Here is a 25,218-nt window from a genome sequence, read left to right on the forward strand (position 1 = left end):
ATATGTGAAGCCCATTCCTGGTGTCCCATGCCGCGATATTGCTGGAATATTGCTAAAAGTGGCGTAAACTCTTACTCACATCAATGCCAATACATTGACGTCAAATTTAAATATCCATAGTTCACACAGATAAGATCAACATCGCACCACCATTACATAAATAAATATTTATATGTAATATATAACCGGAGATATGCAGTAAGTGCATATTAATTGACATAAAATTATATTTGATTTATTTAACCTTGTAATCACTTTCTCCTGCTATCTACATCACATCGGACATGTTAGCATGCCATCATGGCATATATAGACATCGTGAAGAAATTCCAGTAGGAAACAAACCTTCTTTGCAGAGTACTCTATCTCTGTCTTTGGTCGAACAACATAGTCTCTGTTGGAAGGAGTCGGGACTCGGGCTCGGTACACCCAGCCTGGGTCACCTGGACGCAACGCTCTGCAAGGTCATAACAAATATCACATCAAGGATCACAATCTATCAATGTTTGTAATTTGGGGGGTACGTATTACCCAGGATAGTCTTTTCATGGGCGTTGTAACGCTATGACAAAAACATCAGATATAACAAGACAGAAGAGATGTATATGTGGCACTCAGCACTCCAAACTCACGATTCCAAAGTGCCAAAGAAAATATTTGGGATTTTCTTAAAGGTCAAGTTAAGGGGTATTTCAAATTTTCATTCAGTGCAAAAAAATTACATAAAATACTCCTGTTTATTGGTCTGGTTATCAGTTAAACACAAGTCTTTTAATTTCGGAATTTTTTACTAACTTGTGGTGTAATATTGGCCCCTAAGCAGGTCTAGATACTTCCTCTAATATGTAAGTACATGCTCATGGCATGTCTTAATGATAAAGTCTTTTAGAAGTTATTATGATGCTCCGCTGTTCGTCTGATTATTCAAGAAAAGCCTTGATGTTTTTAAGCATCTGAAATACCACGGATATGTACGATGCACACTGTTCGTTGAAATCTGCACTGAATTTCGCTAGTTTACGTGATTAACCTGAGCTCAAAAGCAGATTTGTATTTTCGATGATGTGAAGATGTGTGATCGCTGGGCACCTTTTTAATGGGAGCCACAGATTACCAAGTGGTTTAACCGAATCTGCGGTATCGCGAAGAATGTTATTGCGAGGGATGACTGTACCATGATAATGACCACGCCTTTGTCATTTAAATATATGTTGCTCCACCAATGTTATCTATGATAGGTTGTTTTCCTCCACACTAAGCTGACAGTAAAACTCTTCAAACATTGAGCTTCTCCATTAATAAAGAACCGTTCATGGTTTGAAAGAAACACATTCTTGGTAGAAGCTAAAACATTCTGTAGTTTATCCATGGGATAAACATGTTATATAAACAAGAAAATAAAATGTGATCTGAACACAAACAATAAAATAAAATGTGATCTGAACATAAACAATAAAATAAGATGTGATCTGAACACAAACACGCCAATAAGTGAGTTGCGATGAGAAGATGGACTAGTGTAACTGAGGTAGGGTAGAAGATTAAGCCCAAACCTTCAGTTAACTATAACAAGCTGCTAATAAAGATTGAATAGACATGATCTTTTACTTTACACCATTGGACAACATCACGGATATGGTTGCAGAACCACTTACTTCTTTTCTCCTTCCATTGCATTGTCGATATCTCTCCTTGGTGTCTGACTCCCCTCCATGCTGAAACAGAGGCAGTTATCTATAGCATCAAGAATCTGTACACCATGGGACAAATATCACAAACGGTAAAATCAAAAGAACCCAATCACTTGTATCAACTTACATCCCACTAACACCTCGTTGCCCGGGGCAACCATTCATAAAAGTGTCCTGTTAATTATCGATATCAGGACTCTTTGTCGAAAAGTGTCCTGATATCAGATACAAGGACACTTTTGAAAATCTTCATTAAGTCGTAGATGTTTACACACCATTTAGTATTCCGTTGTGTATTTTGAGGAATCCGATTTTGATGCAAGGCTTCGATAAATTCACCGGTCACAGGTTCACTATTTAAAGCGCCGTTGCTCCTGACTACATGTAAGTTTAAAGTCTTCTCGGTCCTCAATGTCAATTTGAGACAACAACTCGTCTCCATCCTTATCAAACTCCATGGCTCAATGAAGGTATAACACGTGTTCTGCGTTTATACCTGAATATTGCACGTGCAGGAACGCCATGCTCGTGCATTTTGGATGAGGCAATCAAATCACTTGAGAAAATGTTTATAGTACTACAGATTTCATTGACAAAAACTAGAGGGGCCCAAATAAGGTTGTGGAAATTCACAATTAAGAATTAAAAAGATATAAATTGTTTTCACTCGGTATTAATGAGATGTAAGTCACTTATTGCCATAGTATCCTCGTTGCATCGGCAGATATCTGCCGATACAACTCGGAAACTATGGCAATAACTATTACTATTACATACATTGAAATATTTTATCTGGAAATTTCTAATTCTCTCTCCCTCTGTGTGTCTGTCTGTGTGCGAGTGCGTGTTTTTCACAAATTGTGTACAAATTGGGGGTGGGGGAAGGGGCATGTCATTGTTTTGTTCACTTACTTTGTACATAAATTGTAGTGGAGGGATGGGGGGGCTGTGACATTCACATTGTACATGCAAAAATCACAAAAATCATCACCCCCCTAGCTATAAATTATTAACAGTCCCTCAGCGCGATAATCACCTTGTGCAACGGGGACCCAGGTATATATGGATTGTAGTGCTTACCTGAGTTTCCTCCTCTTTGGCAGCTGTTCATAATCTCTTTGTTCCCTCTCATCTCGGGACAAAGTCTTGTAATTTGATGTTAAGTTGAAAATAGGCCGAGACCACTCATCTGAAGGGAAATGTACAGATAAATAATTTTGTTTGTTGTTAAATGCGAAACTCAGCAATATTCCAACCTTTTGACAGAGACATGTAAATATTCAAGTCTGGACCAATAACATTATAGTTAGTTAGAAAGTATAATGAAGGATAACAACATCTTTTATTTTGATACAGATTCTTGTACCGTTGTCAAGCAGGAATGTAACATTCTGCAAATATACATCCCCTCCTCCTTGTGGTACATTTTTGCTTGACAATGGTACAAAAATGTATAATGAAACGTCGCAAACATCAACAAGAATTTGTTATCCATAAAATTCAGCAAAGTGCAACCTCATATTTAAACCAACATGCATGTTGTGTCCTGTGGTGGCACGTGGTCCTGTGCATAGCGCTCAGGTCACAAATCAGTTGAAGTTAAGCAACGTTGGGCTCGGACAGCCCTTGGATGCCGTGTTGGCAGCTTGACTCCTGAGAGTTTCTAGGACTTCAGTCCTGCCCCACAACGAAGCACATGTGATGCATGTGGTCTCACCTTAGGCAAGTGAGTTTGTTCAAAATTGCCTCTGTTCACCCAGCAGAAAATGGGTACCCGGTTGGGTAAAGTCCTGTGACTATAACCTTCTGGCGCCTAACAGGCAGCTTGGGTTATCCGGGGTAATAATAATCAGATTGTAGCGCTTTGAGCATGCTTCGTTATTATTATTATTATTATTATTATGTTAATGCACCCAGTGCATGTTAATATTTTGCTGTTGGAAGCACACCGACTGAATGATGAGGAACTTGCTTGGAGCAGTGACTCTTATCACTACACTTACAGCATTTGAATGACTGTTACTGTTCATGGCATGACATTTTATGAAGTGATATAAAAATAATCTGACCAGACCCAGAATAATTTTGCTATAGATGTTATAAATCATCAAATACAGATATATAACTTGATATTCAGCAGCAGGTGCAACCTGTTTTTGTCTGGAACAAGGTTACTACCTAAGGTTGCACCATGTGCAAGTAGGTTTCATGTCCTTAAATTGAGTACAATACTACATAATGTTCAACTCACTGATTAGTTTCCCTGCTTTCTCCTTATTTGGGCGTATCTCCTTGGGATGTTTGTACAGATACATAACAGCTTTCCCGATTCCACTCATCTTCAGACTGTCCGAGCTGATGGCCGGAAACTGAAAAATACACATCAAATGTACGTTTTTCGTGATTCTGTTTGCATGATCATTTTCGGATATTCATAAACAGAATCCAACCATTAACCCAGTAAGTATATCATTGTTTCTTTATTGCTTCATGCTGGGATCAACGGCATTCCATCCTTAGTGAGTTTGTTCAAAATGGCCTCTGTTCACCCAGCAGTGAATGGGTACCCAGTGGGATAAGTCATATGGTTGTTAACCTTCTATCACCTCACAGGTAGCTTGGGTTAACCATATTGTCCAGTATGTTGTATGGGCTTAGAACATGGTGTGGGGTGTGGTGTGGGGTTCAGCGCTATTTAAGTGGCCTTATTATTATTATGTCACTGTAGCCTGTAAGTGAAAAATCCTCCACAAAAACCTGCATGTTTCACGCAAATAAATCTACGTGAAGGTCACCAAAATCAACTAGGCCCCACGCCTTCCCTATATGAAGCATGGTGTTAAACATGAAGAAAATCCAGTGAACGGTTCTTGAGATATCTTGCTGACAAGCTTAACATGCAGGCAAATATGCTGAAAGTGTCGTCGTGACCTTGAAAATTATGTGAAGGTCACCAAAATCGACTGGGCCGTGCACCTTCCCTATATGAAGCTTGGTATCAAATATGAAGAAAATTCAGTGAACGCTGACAAGGGTAACACGTTAAAGTCCCCTTGTGACATTGAAATGAAGGTCATGGTCACCAAACCTGACTGGGACCTTTCTTACACTGTGATGAGGTATGTGATGACTGTACCTAGGTACCAAGTATGAAAAGAATCTAGTCAATGGTTCTTAAGACATTCGTACGTCCGTACGTACAAACGGACGGAGCCTAATACTATATCCCACGTTTCGTTTAGGGGGTCCATCATCAAATTTCTGCGTCCAATACGCAGGAATCACGCATCCCGTAAAACCCTGATTCCAGCAATAGCATGGTGAGGGACATCATATATTGGAATCACACATTATACCCAAGTGGGGAACTGAACCTTGATCATGAGCATGACAAGCGGACACTTTAACCACTAGGCTACCCGATCACCCATTATCATAGGTTTCGTGTATAGTCTGGGCCAGACAAACCAGTGACAAGATGGGCCCAAACCCTTAGGGTACAATGGCATTCAACAAAGCATCATTATCAATGAATCCACTGAGTTGCCTCCCATGACAAGCACAGGATACTAGTCACTTACATCCCATAATATTTTCAGTAAACAGTCCCTGATGGTCAGATGTGGCAGACTTTTATCTGGAAGAGGTGCCAGCCATTCCTGAAAGCAACAAAATATAATATCACTTTGGTTCTTTATAAATATGTATTTTATTAAAAAATTATGGGTGGGAGTTGCATTGATTTTGTACATGACATTCAGGGGGGCACTTACTTCATACATACATTTTTTGGGCTCATGTATTTTATTAAAAAATTATGGGTGGGGGGCATTCATACTGTACATGCTTCTCCATAAATATCATCATCAATCTCCCCCCTAGCCATAAATTATGAACAGTCTCTTATGATCTTTTATGCAAAATTTATTTTCCACAGAAATATGACACTATTCACTAAATATTTCATTTAATACATAACACTTTAATACATAAATTAAATCAAGATTAGATTATACATTGAGAGTTGTCTCCCCTTTCCCTGGGTGATACTGTAGTCACTTTTGTAATTAGAATATTCCAGCAAAGTCATTTAAGACAACTTGACTGGACTTCACACTTTGTACCTGTAACTTCACTTACTGTAATTGCACTAAGGATCCCAGAGTCTAGAAATATTATGTGAAGATCAGCTCTGCAAGGAAATCAAGTGTATTGTAAAAGAAGCATAAAATCAATTATCAATCCAAAGTCATCTGGCCTCAAAAGGAATCTTTCTACGAGGGTCAACAAAAATCTATAAATAAAACACTGTTGCTTCATGCGCTGACATTTTATTTAAGAATGACATTATTATAAAGTTTAACCTCCACATGTTTCAATATTGAAAATATCATATACAGTGAAGCCCCGTTAGTCCGGACTCCGATAATCCGGATGTCTTGCCTCCCGGACGATTTAAGCTTGTTACCAAACTATGCCTATTTAATTTGCCTCGATAATCCGGAAATGCGGTTTCCGGAACCGGATGGTACTGGGAAAAGAAACATGTAACACTGGATGAAATTTGATTTGAAATTGAAATCACTTGGCTAATAATCGTTACTCTGCTTACTTTTTGAGTTGTGAGATGACCCAGGGCAGGAGTTTCAGTTTTTTTGTGGCAGGCTGTCTCTTCTTGTTCAACTCCCGATCCTCCTGTAAACACATTCAAACAGTTACCTTGGATTTGGTAGCAACACTGATGCTCAACCAGTGTCACTCAAGGGATCAAACAGTCACCTAGAAGTCAATAGAAATATTGACACTCGGCCAGTATACCTTACTGGATCAAACAGTTCTTGAACAAACTAGAAGTCAATAAAGATATGCAATCCAATGTGTCAGTCAAGGGATCAAACAGTTACCAAATTCATGCTGCACTCAGCACTTTTCCAGCTATATGACAGCTGTCCGTAAATAATCATCCAAGGGACAAGATGACATACATCAACCTAGTCAGCAAGTCTGACCATACAATCCCACTAGTAGCCTAATACAAGCATAAGTTGCTGAAGACCAATTCTAACCCAGATCTTCACGGGTGAGCCATTTCTGACTGATTTCTGCCAGGATCCCTAGGGGGCTCATCAAAGTCAGTATCAACACTACCATAAAGTAACAGAACAGTTGGCACATGTGAACAACTGACTGACTGACTGACTGAGTTTGGTTTTACGCCGCTTTTAGCAATATTCCAGCAACATCACGGCAGGGGACAACAGAAATGAGCTTCACACATTGTACCCATGTGGGGATTCGAACCCGGGTCTTCAGCGTGACAAGCCAACACTTTAACCATTAGGCTACCCCACCGCCCCCACGTGTGAACAATGTCCAGTGGACAGTGAACCCACCTCAGCTGCTAACTTCATCTTGCCGATCATGTCAGCGATGAGATCATCATTATCATTGATCATGTCACAGTCTTTCCTCTTCCTCCGCTGTCTCTGTCGTTCTTCCTTCTTCCTCTCAATCATCAAGTCAAAGTCCGACACAAAGCTGTAAAGGTCAGAAGTTACGAAATTGGTGATATTAAGACAATGGAATAATACTACACAACAAAACATTAAAGTTTGGACAGTTTGTCACCAACACATGGTTTAATCAGGAAGAATGGATGAATACTGTTTTGGACCGTGACAGAAACATTGAAGAGAAAACAGGAAGTTTCGGATACAGAACAAATGCGAGTGACATACTTGTCCTTCTGTAAATTATCTTCATTCTCGTCATCAGATAGTTCAGGCAGGGCACCTGTCTGACCAGCAGCTTCACTGGCACCACCATCCTCATCGTCAGATTTCACGGCTGTAAGAAACAAGAGTCATCAGAAGATGACAAATCCCCCCGGACCCCACAAATTTGAAAGAACAAATCATCTGACAGTTACTTAAAGTCCAACTTGATTTTTGGGACTAAGTCCACATCGTTTCCATGGAAATCAGGAAAAGTATAAATGCCAAATATCTGCGGAAATAGCAAAAGATCTTCAACTTCAACTTCAAGATCTGTTTAATATATCTGCCAAGTCTTCAAGAAAGATATTGAACAGCTTTTGAGTTGTGCTCCGGAAACAAGCCCACCCGTAGCTTGAGACTAAGTCCACCGAGAAAAATAAAAATGCAAAAAATCTGCAAATAGCAAAAGGCACCACTTTGGGATCTGTCTCACATTTCTGCCAAGTTTTGCTGAAAGATGTTAAGAAGTTTTCGAGATGTGCTCCGGAAATGAAACCCACCCCTCCCTTTTGAGACTATGTCCGAATCCTTTCCATGGAAACCGAGAAAAATAAAAATGACAAAAATCTGTAAATTGAAAAAGGCACCACCTTAGGCTCTGTTTGATATGTCTACCAATTTTTGCAGAAAAATATTGAACGGTTTTCGAGTTATGCTCCAAAAACAAAATGATTGCGGACAGACGGATGGACGGACGAGGCATCGACTATACATGCCAGGGGGATAAAAAGTACAATCAACAATTTTGCACAGGATCCTGAAACCTTTTCTTCTGGGTAATTATTGCTGAGAACATTGATATACATGGCTAAATACACATCACTAAGCACACATGATGTTTGAATCAGGAAATGCAGAACCAGATTATGTCTGGATTAATGAGGCTTCTTCATTTAAGTGACCTACAGGTGAAGGAAGACATTACTCTGAGGTAAGTGAGTACTTGAACCTCCTTCTATAGGACTGACAATGTTACCTGCTTTCTTTTTCTCTTTCTTCTTGGCATGGGCTTCTACATCAGCTTCACCAAAGCCCTGAAATAGTAGGTAGATGTATGGTGAGGTGAGGTGAAATTGGGTTTAACGTCGTGCTTGAGAATATTTCGCTCATATGACGATGTGCATGCATGTGTATGTGTATGTGCGGCTGCTTGTACTAGCCCAGACTGAAGCTGGTTTTATAGTGCTAGCCCACTGAGATACCATGCCGCACTGAAGCATGAATACCCCACTCAGACACATTATACTGACTCTGAGCCGACCAGTCCTTGTTGTACCCATTAATGCTGAGCGCCAGGCAGGGACCAACAAGTACCATATTTTAACGTCTTTTGGTATGACGCGGTCGGGGATCGAACCAACGACCTTCCGCTCTCCGGGCGGACGCTCTAACCACTACACCACGGAGGCGGTCATAGATGTATGGAGTTAGATGGAAGGTGTCACTGTAATGGCACATGTATAAATTACACCTGGCACAGAATGATTAACTTGGAAAAAAGAAAACAAAATTGGGGGGAAGGGGGGAGGGAAGCATTAGTATGTCATCATTAGTGAAATTTCCATAGACTTACATGTCAATTAACTGTTGCAAGAATAATTTTCATAAATTGAGTAGAAGTTATCTTAATTTGATAATTTGCAAACATCTTGGAAATCATCTTCAGCTATGTGTACATAATTTATTTCATCTTTGGAACAAAAGAATGGTGGCACCCATCCCCTTATGCCCTCCATCTGGATCTACTTGGAAGCAGGAATATCAACTTTCCATATCTACTTTAAGCCACCAAATACATCAGGCTAATTACAACCACATGTACATGTTTTCATTGTCAGAAATTCAGCAAGATATTAGAGGCAAGTTTCTGCCACTCTACATCAAGAATATGATTCTGATGTGATACAATGCTACTGTATACCATCATCTGTGATAAAAAAAAAGGCCTCATCCATGTTGAAGGCATCAATCTCCACTATCACATCATCTTTGGTTGGGTATGAATCAGAATGAATATATTTACTGTCAGTTTGGTTTGATTATACAACTGTAGTAAATGATAAAATAATCCCATGTTACGTTTGAGGCTCACATATTAGAAACATTAACTGACCACAATACACTCAAAAGTCCTCTAAATACCTGATTACAACAAGCTCACCTCAAATTCTTCATCTTCATCGCTTGAGCCAAAAATATCAGCAATGAGACCATCTGCCACTGACCTGGAACACACCATCATACACTACTGACGCTGGGCATGATATTCATCGGATTCCAGTATTACAACACGGGGACCTTCATATGTTCTTCCTGGTCTACATGTGGTCATCTCTTCAGGAGTGAGTGAGTGAGTTGAGTTTTACGCCACACTTAGCAATATTCCAGCTATATGACGGCGGTCTGTAAATAATCGAGTCTGGACCAGACAATCCAGTGATCAACAGCATGAGCATAAATGTGCGCAATTGGGAACCGATGACATGTGTCAACCAAGTCAGCGAGCCTGACCACCCGATCCCGTTAGTCACCTTTTTACGACAAGCATAGTCGCCTTTTATAGCAATCATGGGTTGCTGAAGACCTATTCTACCCCGGACCTTCATGGGTCCATCTCTTCAGGGGGCGGTGGGGTAGTCTAGTGGTTAAAGCGTTTGCTCGTCACGCCAAAGACCTGGGTTTGAATCCCCACATGGGTACAATGAGTGAAGCCCATTTCTGGTGTTCCCCGCCGTGATATTGCTGGAATATTGCTAAAAGCGGCGTAAAACCAAACTCAGTCAGTCAGTCATCTCTTCAGCACATGAGACAGCCATTTCCAATTACTGCTGATGTTTTCATAACAAGTGTTACTCAATGCCACTTATGAAGTGATCAATGCATCATATGTTACATTTGGGATTACACTTTCTTAGTAAGAAGACATTCTAGTACTTTGTGTGCGGGATACTAGATGTCTCACTCTGTGAGAATGGCTTCAAAACCTGGATGGGACTGAACTCAAGAAGTGCTAGAATCTTTTCTTTCTGGGAAAGTGTGATCCTAAATATGACATAAGTTAATGTTTTAGCTTTGCAAAGGTTTCTTATACTTCAGTGTTAACACAGCCAATAAAAATCAATCACTTTGTTTGGTCTAACTTACATTTTTACTGAAATGTGAAGTTACATTTGATGTTAAAACTTTTGAGAGGATATTTCTAGACTAAAAAAAAACCCCTTTAGGCCAGACCAATTTTATTTCTTGTTTTACGGATTTTTGTCCTCAGAAAACCTAAAGGCAGGAAGGAAACAAGAAATTAATTTTCTGACTAAAATTGATATTTTATACTTATCCTGACTCATCCTAAATGCTTGTCTCCTTCTTCTTGCGAATGACAGTGGAACACTTGAAATCCCCTTCTACAAAGCAGTCGTATAATCATCACTCACCCACGAGTAGTCTCCCTTGCCTCCTTTGGCACCCTTTTTGGTCACATGACCAGCCATGTTTGTCACTCTCTCCATATGTATGCCCGACACCCGGATTTACAGGGAAATCCAGAGTGCCATAAGAGGGTAGGTTGGGAGGGCTGACCTCATGAGTCAGGATAAGCATAAAATATCAATTTTAGTCAGACTCATGCTAAATGCTTGCAGAATCCGTAGGAATCGGTGGTGGGTCAGGCCACTTCTGGATTCTCGGGCTGTTGATTTACGTCCTGTATTACCCCCCATGGGAACTTATGACGGCACTGCTGATGATTCTTCTTTCAACTTCCTCTGATAAGTCTGGGGGGGACCACAACTTGTCAGATTTCTTCCGAAACTTCTCCTGACATTTTCGTGTGGATATTTAGATATACTAATATTCCATTAGTTATCTATTGCAACTCCATCTCTTGATGCGTGCATCAAGTGGAGATGCGACCCTTCTTCATGTACGAGTATGTCCTATACAAGTACAGGGTCTATCACTCATGCTAGTCTGTCCTAGATGTGTGCATGGACTTTAACCATTTGCTCTCCAGAGCACTGGTTTCACAAGTCACGTGATAAAAGGGTGAGATAGTTCTCAGAGCCTTTGCGGAACCGTTAGTTGTTGTGCTACAACAAGTGGCCCAAACTGGTGAATGCCTGAGACGTCTTCGGTGGCAATGTCTCTGAGGCCGTGGTTGGCAAACACCATCTCCGATTTCCAAAAGCAGCCCTCCATTATTGTTGTAATCGAGCAGTTTCCATGCAGAGCAAGTGTAGACGCCAGGGCTCTGACTTCGTGGGAATTGGAGGCTCGTTGAGGCTCAAGTCCTGCTGCTTTGTAGGCCCTTAGTATAACGGCTCTCATCCATATCGATATCGTTGTCCGTGAGACTTCCGTGGGCATCTCAGTGGATACGGGGATGAATAGGCGCTTGAATTTTTGTCTCCTTGTTTTTGTCCTTTGTAGGTACACTTTTAGTGCTCTGACAGGGCATAAGGATAGATCCTGTGTATCCTGTGGCCCAAGGACTGTAGAGAGTGCTGGGATGTGGAACTGTCTGTCAGGCTGGCCGGGCAGTTAGTTCTTGGCAATAAAATCCCATCTCAGTCCTAGATGTACGATGTCACGATGTCTTGATTCAAATCGTGTTCGTTCAAAGTCCAGAGCATGTATTTCTGACATCCGTGCTGCTGTTGCTAGGCGATCAGGAACAGCGTTTTCTGAGTCAGTAGTTCACAGGATGTAAGTTCTAGAGGCTCGTAGGTATCACTGGTGAGATGTTGTAGAACTATAGAAAAGGATATGTGCCATATAGGGCCCCAGTGCTCTCACAACCGTCCTCAAGGGCAAAGAAGGAGAGTGTGACAAACATGGCTGGTCATGTGACCAAAAAGGGTGCCAATGGAGGCAAGGGAGACTACTCGTGGGTGAGTGATGATTATACATCCGCTTTTTAGAAGGGAACTTCAAGGGATTTCAAGTGTTCCACTATCATTCGCAAGCAGAAGGAGACAAGCATTTAGCATGAGTCAGGATAAGGAAAAATAAAATAAAATAAATAAATAATAAAAGTATTTTTGGGCAATTTATGAAGTGTATATGGGGCAAAACACAATCTAAAACAAGAAAAAATTGTGTCCAGGGACACGGATGCCCCCGCTGACATTCATAAGACATATAAAGATCAATAATTGAACAAAATTCACGAACAAGTTCAATAAACATCTATGCAACTATGACATGCACACCTTTCGAGTCTCAATGAAACACTTGTATAAGCTTAATCAATTCTTTTGAGCAGTTTTTTGTGGAGAAGTTGATAGACTTCATCCCCTATAACACTATATTCAGAGAGAAATTCAACAAAATTTATTCAAGTTCAAACGGCATTAAAATTGGAAAAATGAATAAAATACAAAATCAAAATATGAGATGCACGCCTTTAGAGTCCCTATAAAGCACATGTGTAATCTAAAAGAATTCCATAAAGTAGTTTTTGAGGAGATGTGGATAACGTACACTGGCTGAATAGAACATCCCCTGTTCAAACATCTGTAAAAGTGACAAAAGTAAGAAATTGCATAAAAAATTATGAAATGCACACCTTTAGAGTCCCTACAAAAGACATCTAGAAGTTCATTCAATTCTGTTGAGCAGTTTTTGTGGAGAAGTGGATAGACTTCATCCCCTATTACACTATCACCATAGAGAAATTCAGCAAAATGTTCAAAAAGTTCAAATGTCCCTAAACTTACAAAAAAAACCAATAAAATAAAAAAACAAAATATGAGATGCACACCATTAGCGTCCCAAGAAAGCCCATGTATAAGTTCATTGAATTCCACAGAGCGGTTATGGTGGAGAAGTGGATAGAATACATTCCCTGTTTCGTACGGACGGACGGACAGACAGACGAACGAACGAACGGACACCGAGGGTAACCCTATATGCCCCTGCCATATATGGCGGGGGCATAAAAAACCTTTCATGTAAATTTATTAAAATCTAAATATATTAGATATTTAAATACTTACCTTACCATAGGTCTTATGCATATTACCTTAATCTCCGCTTAGAAGAGATCAGACAGTCGTTGATTCGCCATTCTCTAGAATGGCTGCCTCAGGTATCTACGAGTGTATAGGCACGGAAGTGACGTGATCACCCCTCTCGTGCAATATGCATAAGACCTATGGTAAGGTAAGTTAAAAATTTACATTTTTGACCAATAAAACATTAGGATTTTTTTTTTTGAGCAGGGAAACATCACCTTTTTTTCCTTAATCTTGAAAAAATACGACCGGCGGATCCGTAAAACAAGAAATAAAATTGCTTGCTTACTTGACTCGAGGAAAGATGACTCAAGTCATCACACTCTAGACAGTTTCTATCAATTTATGTTGGGAGAGTAATAAACAGAATACTAAACTCGCTTCCGTGAAATACCATTTTTATTAAACGCGTGAATGATTTAGTATCAAACTCGCTTTTGTTCGTTTGATACCAAATCATTAACTCGTTTAATAAAAATGGTATTACACGGAAGGTCGTTTAGTATCCTCTATATATCACATGGAAACATATACTTACTCTTTATCACTGTCTTCATCATCACTCGCTTTAGCTGTAACAGAATCAGTACAATGAGGTGAGGTGAAGTTGGGTTTAACTCATATGACGACGTGCATGCATGCGTGTGTATGTGTATGTGCATGTGCGGCTGCTTGTACTAGCCCAGACTTAAGCTGGTTTTATAGTGCTAGCCCAATGAGATACCATGCCGCAATGAAGCATGAATACCCCACTCAGACACAATATACTGACTCCGAGCCGACCAGTCCTTGTTGTACCCATTAATGCCGAAGCGTCAGGCAGGGACCAACAAGTACCATATTTTAACGTCTTTTATCAGTACAATGAAGAACAATCACTTAAGCATTACACATATACATGGACAGACACGGCCACTGGTTCATTTGTCCAAAGACAAAGGAAGTCTCCAGGGACTTATATATGGACTCTCTAATATGAACTGCCAACTAGTTGGGTACAACCAACAGTGCCAACCCCTGATATACACGCATTAAGCTAATACATTTGATGAATAGATTTATGTCACATCTAGTGTTATTGCGAACTGAATTTCGCTTCCCCAGTATGATATGAAATGGTATCTTGTTAAAATTCTTGACTACATCCCCAATTGGATCAGATTCTGATTTTTATCAATTATCACAGCAAGTGATATGTGATGGCATTTCAAAGATCACTGAGAATACTATGGTAAGCAATTACTTGATAACGGTGACATAACCTACACCTAATGAGTCTGCAACTGTAACAGATAACCTGATCATCTATATTATCTTGGCATCAGAGTAAATGAACATATACATTCCAATGTATTGGATCATTACAACATAATGCCCTAGAATTACAACTGCCATAATCAGGGACATTACACTGAAACTGAGCTTTCTCTCACCTTGATTCACCGACAAGCATTAAACTCTTAGTCTTATTGACTGGGAAGGGACATGTTCACAGATATATATGTTTGGAATCTACACACGCCGACTACATTCACCTTTCTTCCTTTCTTCTGGCTCTGGTTCTCGGTCACTTTCATCATCTGAAATGATTCTCCGAGCCCTGTAAGACATAATGTAAACGTTTTGTGGTTTTGTTTATGAGGGTTCATGCTTAACACAAAATGTCCATATCATCCTGCAACTGCATTTAGTTAAACCATATTAAACTGGGTGCTGTTGTACAAAGCTATCTTAGCGCTAAGGTGACCGTAACTCCCATACCTTAACATAGACTTAAGGTAATCTTAGCGCTAAGGTGACCGTAACTCCCATACCTTAACATAGACTTAAGGTAGTCTTAGCGCTAAGGTGACCGTAACTCCCATACCTTAACATAGACTTAAGGTAGTCTTAGCGTTAAGGTGACCGTAACTCCCATACCTTAACAAAGACTTAAGGTAGTCTTAGCGCTAAGGTGACCGTAACTCCCATACCTTAACATAGACTTAAGGTAGTCTTAGCGCTAAGGTTGTCTTGTACAACAGCACCCTGGATTGTAAGGTAACCTTTCCAATGATCAAATTACAGCTTGACAAATTAGGTTTAAAAGTAGTGTGTCTATAATCTGGAATGACTAAGAGGGTCCAGAATTTTCAAATAAAGCTTTTCAAATAAAAATTTCCAATTCAGGACATTACAATCAGAATGAAAGTGACAGCTTTGGAAAAGTGACCTATCAAACAGTCTGAAAAAGGATTCAGTTTACACCAGTGAACAACCGAAATGCATCATGTGCCACATACACTCAACACGCTCATTCGGTACCTGGCATTGGCTTCCCACACAAAGGCTCATTTGACTTGAGTGAGTTAAACACAGTTGGACACACACATCACTTCCATACTACTTGCTGGACGGCTGTAGTCATGTGTGATGGAAGAAGTAAACAGTGTATACCCACCCATGAGGTACTGAGGACGTTACTTACTTTGGCCGTCTTTCATCACCACTTCCCTGGTCGCTGGCCCCATCATTCTCCTTGTCGGAGCCTGGGCCGGGACTGGGTGGAGAGCCTCTAGGACTACCTGTCAGCAGATGCCCTTATTAGTCAGTGCTTAGGATGTATTTACTCTACAGGAATAACTCTCATCTGTTAAAAGAAGCTCAAATACATACAAGACATCTAAGTTTCTAAAAGATGTCTGGTGAGCATTAGGATTTCTCTTTTCTTTCAGACATGAGATATGGTGTCATATGAGTTTCTTCTCATGAAGAAAAATAATAGGTCTGACTCATTTTGATAAACAACTATATTTTGAAATTAGGCATTTGCCTTGGCATCAAAGACTGTACTAGCACTGATGAGGTCTTTACTATAAGAAGGATCCTTGTACATATTGCTAAGACCCAGTCAGTGACAGTATATACTTTGATGTCAGTTTTTTTGCATTACAAGCACCTGTTATATACCTAATGTTAATGGTTACATGTTAATTCTATCAATACATGAACAAACTCAAGGACACCATGGAAACGATCCTCTCATAAGCTGTGTAACACTATTCTATTTCTTGTTTGAGTGGCAATATATACTACATATCAAAAGTCCAGACTCACGTAAAGCTCTCACTATATGTTATGTGTATACATATGGTTACATTGAAGATGAATTTCTCCACAAACTTGGGGGAACCAACTGCAAACCGTATGCAGATGAATTGCATGAGGATCATGCATCAAATTGCTGGAAGCATGTGCAAATATCGTACATGTGAACAGCTGCGTTTTAGGGTTAAGTTTTGTTAAAGGTCAAATGCAACCAAAAAATCAAACATAATTAAAACAGAATTATCACTTATTCATGACATATACTATACATTGCTGATTATGAAAAAACATATAAACAAAATAATAAGCGTACAATTGGAAATCAAAAGTGCAATATTTTGTACTTGGGTTTACTTCCCAAGAAACAAAGCACTCAAGTGTAACGGCTGGCTCATTTGCAGATGCCCTCACGGCTCATTGTGTGTGTATATATAGAGATGTTGGGTCTTGTAAATACATGCTCATTTTTGGTGTATAACATTTATGGTGTACAATTATCACACCTGCACGTCTGTGTAATTACATAATGTGACAGAGGCCGAACTCAGGCCATAAATCAATGCATTTTGTTTATGGTGTATACCCTGATAGGTGTTTAGTTCAAATTGCATGTGGTCAGTGATTGAAGTTGTGTATTGAATATTGTCATTAGCAGACAGGCAGGCAGACACATAGGTGTCTAAACAGACATTGAGTTTTGTCAGTGACAACGACATATCTCTATCACAGTTAGAAATTCTGTCGACGCTAAATAATGACATTGCTTTTAAGTATGGAACTGAGAAAGTGACTCGGTAAGAAGAACATGTGGTGAAATAGACAAATGAAATTATATAAACAGTTAAATCGGTAATCTACTGTCATAACATATAAAAAGCTCACGCCTGTGAAATATCAACAAAACATTAGAAAAATAGCCCACACCAAAGCCTTCACCGAGTATTCACGGACATCCCGCTTCCAAGCTGCGCGAACCTATTTCACTGTGCATGCGCTATGAATGCAGCCAAGCGCAGCCCAGCTGTTGAAACCACTTTTTCCCCCAAGCGCTGGGGGAAAATTAGTGAATCGTTTGAACTCTGATTTCACACATTTTTTTTCATCGCATTATTTTTCAACTTTATAAGTTGAATTTGCATTTTTGATGATTTGTTTTGGTAAGTCCATACTGAAAGGCATCAGAATCTTCAAAGTTGTGTTTTATGTTGCATGTGACCTTTAAGAATTCGTCAATTGTCACGGAGTTTGAACTCATGACAGTAATCTTTTCAACATTACGAATTTGTTTTACAATACATCAGTTCATGTGTAAACAGCACCTTTAATCAGTATGGAATATTTTTCAAAATCTAATTTATAACAGTTGACTGAAGTAAGTGGCTACAGTTACACTTGTGAGTCTAAACTTTTGATGGGTAGTATAGAAGTTGAGACGTACAATATAGAACAAACTTTTATGGATGACAACTTCCATATCAGAAATAGCATTATGTAGAACATAGAGTTGTGACGATATATCGTAGTATCAATAATCGTGATACTTTTTCTGACAATAAATATATCGATACTTATTCCGTATTGTGATGTGTATCGTTGACCTTACAATTGTGAATTTTCACCAGAAATTGACGGTCATCTCAAAATTTACTCTGTTTCTTGTTATCAAAATACACTTTTTTACAGAAAATAACTAAAGATAGCATATCGTGATATGCATCGTATCGTTCCATGATATCGCGATACGTATCATATCGTGAAATTTCTGTATCGTCACACCTCTAGTAGAACACATTTTTATGGATGATAACCTCCATAAGTTGTCATCCATAAAAATGTGTTCTACATAATGCTATTTCTGATAACTTTTCTTTCTGTAACAAGAGTTAGTATCAGTGTGATAAAACTACACACAGACAATAAAATAAAGTCTTTGAGTGGCATTCAGAATTGATGCAAGGTGAAAACATATGGATGTCAACACGTTTCAGAGAATATTCTTACTCATGCGTTGTGTTCCTCAAAAAGAAGTTAACATCCATAAATATTCACATTTTAAACAACAAAAATATCCAGAGGGCAAACGGGACAACAACTTAAAATACACTTCACATTTAATTTACCATGCTTTTCAGTGAGCTACCAGTAATGACATGTCCTTCCTATGTTACCACTGTTTGTGCTTATACCAGGTGTCGGACAGCAAAGCTGCTTAATGTCTTCTAGAAATTCTGACCCAAAATTGGGGTCCATGTAAAGCAAATTATCCTCATTGTAATCTAAATTTGAGATAGATTTCCAGTTGAGATGAAATCATTTTGGAGGATAACCACCACCCCTGTGAAGGTTTTGGAGGATATTCTGCCATTGAACTTAAGTTTGGATGATGTCTGACATTGCTGACATGTAAAGGAGTTTGGAGGATGTCTGACATTGCTGACATTAAAGGAGTTTGGAGGATGTCTGACATTGCTGACATTAAAGGAGTTTGGAGGATGTCTGACATTGCTGACATTAAAGGAGTTAAAGGAGTTTGGAGGATGTCTGACATTGCTGACATTAAAGGAGTTTGGAGGATGTCTGACATTGCTGACATTAAAGGAGTTTGGAGGATGTCTGACATTGCTGACATTAAAGGAGTTTGGAGGATGTCTGACATTGCTGACATTAAAGGAGTTTGGAGGATGTCTGACATTGCTGACATTAAAGGAGTTTGGAGGATGTCTGACATTGCTGACATTAAAGGAGTTTGGAGGATGTCTGACATTGCTGACATTAAAGGAGTTTGGAGGATGTCTGACATTGCTGACATTAAAGGAGTTTGGAGGACATTGCTGACATTAAAGGAGTTTGGATGATGTCTGACATTGCTGACATTAAAGGAGTTTGGAGGATGTCTGACATTGCTGACATTAAAGGAGTTTGGGGGATGTCTGACATTGCTGACATTAAAGGAGTTTGGAGGATGTCTGACATTGCTGACATTAAAGGAGTTTGGAGGATGTCTGACATTGCTGACATTAAAGGAGTTTGGATGATGTCTGACATTGCTGACATTACGGAGTTTGGATGATGTCTGACATTGCTGACATTAAAGGAGTTTGGATGATGTCTGACATTGCTGACATTAAAGGAGTTTGGAGGATGTCTGACATTGCTGACATTAAAGGAGTTTGGGGGATGTCTGACACTGCTGACAACCACTGTGAAGCATGATAACCAGGACACACTACAGCTACTGTTCCAGTACAATCCCAGTAGAGAACTTAACAAACAACAGTATGTACACTTACATTACTTGAATATAGACAAACTAATGAGGTTCCTCTCATCATGCATGTTTGTCTTAATTTAACTTTCCATTATGTTTCTGCATGATCATCAACTGTAAGACCAAGAAACAAAGTTCTCTGTTGGAATAATACTATGGCTGGCAAGCCCAATCTGTTTGTGGATGCAAGGAACTTTACTGCCAAGACAAACAGGACATTTTGAAACACATAGCAGCATGAACAAGAAGAGATGGTCATCAATATCCCCACAGTGTTCTGTTCCTATATGGTTTCTGTTTTTTAACTCCACCACAATATTCATGTTCTGAAATCACATACCACAATTGGTTTTCCTATCTGTAACGATTACTGAGAATATCTATTCCCATTGGGGATACTGTGCAATACATCGAGAAACGAATGACAAGGGCCATAACTCTGTAACAAATTGTAACATGGTTTCCATGTTCGAACTCCATCCAGGCATTCATGTTCTGAAAACACTTCTCAAATTTGGTTTCCCTCCTTTGAGAATATCTTTCCCCGTCATCCTGCTTTGTGGCAGGGGAAAATAACATTAGAATGGGAATTTAGTGCTTCTGAACTTGTATCATGTCTCTTATATATCCTATTGTGATCTAACCATAATAGTGATGTCTTCGAACAGGCACCCATTCTTTGCATCCACAACACACATTGTTTTGTTCAGCCATTACAGTACCTGGCGGAGACTGAGAGGTGCTCCTTGGACTGCCCATTGGACTGTAAGACGGTGACCCTCCCGGTGCCCGGCTTCTTCCAGGAGAAGGGGAGCGACTCCGATCGGACACAGGTGATCTGGGCAGTGCTTCTTCTTGCAGGAATGACTCAAGACCAGGAGCCATTGGTGATCCCATCGGAGAGTTGGGTGCACTGAACATTGGTGATGCAGGGGGCTGTAGTCCTGCAGGGAACCCTGGCCCACTTCCTGTGGGCGACCCCGGCCTATTTTCTGTAGGTGAAGCAGGGCCACTCCCAGGTGACTGTGGGCCACTTCCTGCTGGTGACAGTGGACCACTTCCTGCTGGTGACAGTGGACCACTTCCTGCTGGTGACAGTGGACCACTTCCTGCTGGGGATGCAGGTCCACTGCCAGAAGGTGACTGAGGACCACTTCCCGCAGGTGACTGAGGGCCACTGCCAGGTGAACGAGGGCTACCACTACCAGCTGGTGACTGTGGACCACTTCCTGCAGGTGATGCAGGGCCACTGCCAGGTGACCGAGGGCTACCACTACCAGCTGGTGAAGCTGGACCACTTGGAGGTGACCTGGGCCCACTGCCAGCAGGTGACTGAGGGCCACTTCCAATGGGCGACCCAGGTCGACTACCAGACCCATCCATGCTCATTGGGCTGCCAGGAGATCCTGGAGGACTACCGACTGGTGACTGAGGCCCACTTCCTGGAGGAGACCTCGGTCCACTAGCAATACTCATAGGAGACGCTGGAGGACTAGCAATAGAACCACTGGCTGGAGAACCTGGTGGACTACCTGATCCGGGTCTGGCATCCTCGTTGTCACTGCCAGGCTGGTACTCTTGGTCATCTTCCACCTCCCGTTCAACTTCCTCTCGCTCAACATCATCGTCATCATCAACATCCCGCTGGACCTCCTCTCGTTCTACCTCCCCACCATCGCTGAAGTAGTCCCCATCATCAGCCTGTGTCACTGGTTGTTCGTTGTCCGATCCATCACCCTCTTCTCCTGCCTCAACACTCTGGGGCCCACGGTCTGACTCGCCACCCGGAGTACGGGGTGCACCATCTTCTTCACCCTACAAAAGCAAGCAGGTGAGGTGAGGTAAAATTGGGTTTAACGTTGTGCTTGAGAATATTTGCATGGCGATGTGCATGCATCTTCTTCACCCTACCCAGAAAGCAAGCTGGTTTTAAGAACTGAGATACCAAGTATATATGGATACCCCACTCAGATTCATTATACACTCAAAACAAAGGAATAAGCAGAGACAGGGACCAACAAGTACCATATTTAAGCGTCTTTTGGTATATTGAAATGAAACATCCTTGCAATGGTACAATCCGGGCGGTCAAAGGTAACTAAGACTGATTATATTGATAGACCACACACAAAACAAGCAACACTTAAGTTTCTTGCAATGGTGCAATCCTAGGTGAACATATTGTAAATTATACAACAAACAAGCTTCAGCTTTTGGTAAAATTATATATAATGCTTCAGTTTTGGTACTGACAATTTAGAAATTCTGATTTAAACTTTCTGTTTATACAGCATTATGCCTACATATTGTCATAAAATAGCACAGTTACGGCTTTATGGTTTTGGTAAGGTTTTGAAAGAATAAAATAAACTGAATGATTATTTCTGGATAATCTTGGATATATTATTACTTTTATTAAAAACATGAGGACACTAAGCAAAACGGTTGAAGATGCAGATCTACTTCAAAACGTGTTTGGTATTTTTTCTCGAATATTCGTCATGCTCACCTCTCCATTTTCAGCCTCATAGTCCGGCTCATCCTGGAGTGGTGTACTGCCTCCACTACCTGAAAATACCAAGTAATGGTACACAAACACGTGATCAATATCATGAGCAACATGATACTTAATGATGACACTCAATCAGTCACCTCGTTCCATCCATCAGTTCCACTTTAGTCACTGTTGGCTGCCTCGTACAACAATAGCTAAGTTCTACAGGGGTGAAATAACTTTAAAATTGCTAGTGTACTCCAGTAGAGTGGCACATGTAAAATCACTTGCCCTGATAATATTTTGAAGCTGAACAGCTCATCCCAAATGTGAGCTTAAGATGAACTTAAAGTGATTCGACCTTGGTGCTTACAAACCAACAACCACAATTAAGGAGAATCTGGAACTGGAATCATAAATAATAAAGATGGTTAGTGAGTGAGTGAGTATGGTTTCACAATGCTTTTAGCAATATTCCAGCAATATCATGGTCAGGTACACCAGAAATGGGCTTCACACATTGTATCCATGTGAGGAATCGAACCTGGGTCTTGGCATTGATGAGGCTACCCAACTCCCTAAAGATGGTTGCATAATGGTTCCCTCCCTACTGTGCATAATGGTTCCAAGGGTCAATATGCTGGCCATGTGCACATGTTACATAGTTATTTGGTTGGTTTTAATCTGTTGGACACTCTCAGCAATATTCCAGCTATATTAAGAAAGTGTTCATATATATATTGAGGCAAAACACTGCAAGTTATTCTGGTGTAAAGAAATAGTAAAGCTAAGTTTTTATTGTGTTCATGCAGCAATAATAGTATTCCTGTTAAATCCTTCTTACTTCAAAGATTTGTTAATTCACACTGTTGCTTTGGAGTTCACCAAACCTGTTTCTGATTTCATTACTAGACATGACACTGCTCAATACGAGAATTGTTATAATTAATCTGTTTAATCAGATCCAAATACACAAGGAGAGATATCAAATTTGACTGGGCATCTGGTCTGGCACACCTTCAGGTTTTTTTTTAAAAAGCGATGTATATGGTCACATAGTTAGAACTTCTGAATTTCCTGATTCATGGAACTTCGATAATATTCTGCCTCTTTTTAAGAAAGATGGCATTTCAGATTTAAATAATTACCATTGAATCTCACTTCTGAATTTAATGGACAAAGTGTGCACTTCAAAATTCAGGAAAGTCTTAGTGCATATTCTATTTTCAAGTCATGGACTGGATTTAGAAATAATAATTTGACTCCTGATAACATTTTTGTTTCACAATTTTGGTGTCAAAAACATTTCGAAAACCATGACACGGGTTACAAGTTACTGTACATATTGCCTAATGAGGGTGTTGTTGATAAAATATCTAATGTTTTTTCAGCAAATAGTCTCCTCTGTAGGTTTTAGAATGATATCCAAAAGTGTTATGAAAGATTTTCTGGATCACTGGAGTTTGTATGTTACAATTTTCAACCGTTGTGATATATCTAACATGTTTATGGGTATGTTTTCTCAAAGATGTAAAGCTGTACAATTCCAAGACTGGTACACTAGACTGTCTGGAAGAGGTTTCATTTTACCCTAATTTTAAATCTTTGTTGGATACCAAAAAAAACATGTTATAGGACATATAGTCACATAGTATGAAAATTATGTCTTGCATATATTTATTAAATTCAGTTCAGTCACATAAATTAAAGATATGAAAATAAGATTTGATAATGATATTGACACTGTCCAGTTCAAGTGTAATATGATTCTTGAAGGTGAGTTTCACCTGGTATTAGTTTGTGGCTTTGTGCATGCTGTCAGAACTCAGTGAGCAACTTACCTCCCCTTCTTTATACATAGATCTGACTAGGTAAAACCAACTAAGGTTAATGGTGATAACTTGCTTGATAAAGGTGTTAGCAACTACACATATATTGTAATAAAGAATGTGGCCCCAAGAATGTGTATATCAATAGAACTATCCCCCTGGTTCAAAGGCACTGACTTGGAAATTCTAGACAAATCACTTGTAAAACCTCAGTTATGAATCAAAATGTTACTCAACAGCTTTACCACATCTTATCATTATCAGTGTTGTTTGCATCTCTAATCATATTAAAAACTTCAGGGCAATTTCAGAATATACCCCTTGATGAAATTATATTTATTGGTCGTTAGTTTCTGATTTGGTAGCTTCAGTAGACCTGATATCTCTGATTAATGGCTTCGCGTGTCTGATGACTGTTGTTTCCAGTACCAGTGTAACACATCGTTAAATCTTTGTTTATGCATCTATTACCTAATAAACAAGCAGTAATTTGTTTCTTGCATACCTCACTGACAAAATGGAGGTAGACTTTGACCGCATGTACCCATAACATTTGAACAAAAAGGACTTATCTAAGCAGAAAATTGAAAATGTGCAACAGTCAAGGAATACAGTGATTGTGGGCCTAAATATCCATATTTGTAATATTTATTAGTGATAAACGTCGGTCAGATTTAGGTAAATACCTGGTTCGTCTGAATCCATGAATCAAACCCAACTATCTACTTTCACGAGTGAAATAAACCGCCGTAATATTCTCTTAGTTGTTCGATGTATACAAACACATATGGCTGTATAGGTGGCGCTGCGTGTAAAGGGGCAGATAACTCTAAACCCCACCACATCATCATATATATATCAACACTCAATAGTGAGAGGCGTTCGATCCTTGTATAACAAAAATTAAGAAAATTATTATTTTGGACGATTACTTTCTTAATCAAGTGTTCTTAATTGTTCACAAAGTTTGAATCAAAGAGTATTCAAAACAACTGTCATTAATGAGAACCAAATGTAGGTGGCAAAGGTAAGTCTACTGGCTGCCGAATAGTTATCGACAT

The 25,218-nt window shown here is 39.7% G+C and overlaps 1 protein-coding gene across 2 annotated transcripts in view; it reads right to left on the reverse strand.

Moving 5' to 3' along the window:
• The window catches only part of LOC124262795 (IWS1-like protein), a 29,214-nt gene extending 4,247 nt beyond the window's left edge, over positions 1-24,967 (reverse strand). Inside the window, exons 1-18 of one of the 2 annotated variants that reach the window (XM_046697344.1) lie at positions 24,844-24,967; positions 22,344-22,402; positions 20,938-21,649; positions 20,557-20,889; positions 15,947-16,043; positions 15,015-15,079; positions 14,018-14,051; positions 9,630-9,693; positions 8,445-8,502; positions 7,430-7,538; positions 7,085-7,229; positions 6,304-6,386; positions 5,832-5,883; positions 5,273-5,350; positions 3,943-4,060; positions 2,772-2,880; positions 1,656-1,715; positions 346-457 (exon numbers count right to left, since the gene is read on the reverse strand). In XM_046697344.1, the coding sequence (XP_046553300.1) occupies positions 346-457; positions 1,656-1,715; positions 2,772-2,880; positions 3,943-4,060; positions 5,273-5,350; positions 5,832-5,883; positions 6,304-6,386; positions 7,085-7,229; positions 7,430-7,538; positions 8,445-8,502; positions 9,630-9,693; positions 14,018-14,051; positions 15,015-15,079; positions 15,947-16,043; positions 20,557-20,889; positions 20,938-21,649; positions 22,344-22,402; positions 24,844-24,862 (2,307 nt within the window). In that variant the 5' untranslated portion in view covers positions 24,863-24,967. Of the gene's footprint in view, positions 1-345; positions 458-1,655; positions 1,716-2,771; positions 2,881-3,942; positions 4,061-5,272; positions 5,351-5,831; positions 5,884-6,303; positions 6,387-7,084; positions 7,230-7,429; positions 7,539-8,444; positions 8,503-9,629; positions 9,694-14,017; positions 14,052-15,014; positions 15,080-15,946; positions 16,044-20,556; positions 21,650-22,343; positions 22,403-24,843 lie in introns of both variants that reach the window. The other variant, XM_046697342.1, reaches the window with a different exon arrangement.
• Between the last annotated feature and the right edge of the window lie 251 nt (positions 24,968-25,218).

Source organism: Haliotis rubra, unplaced genomic scaffold, assembly GCF_003918875.1.
Source record: "Haliotis rubra isolate DU_JTF1 unplaced genomic scaffold, ASM391887v1 Scf856, whole genome shotgun sequence".
NCBI lineage: Eukaryota > Metazoa > Mollusca > Gastropoda > Lepetellida > Haliotidae > Haliotis > Haliotis rubra.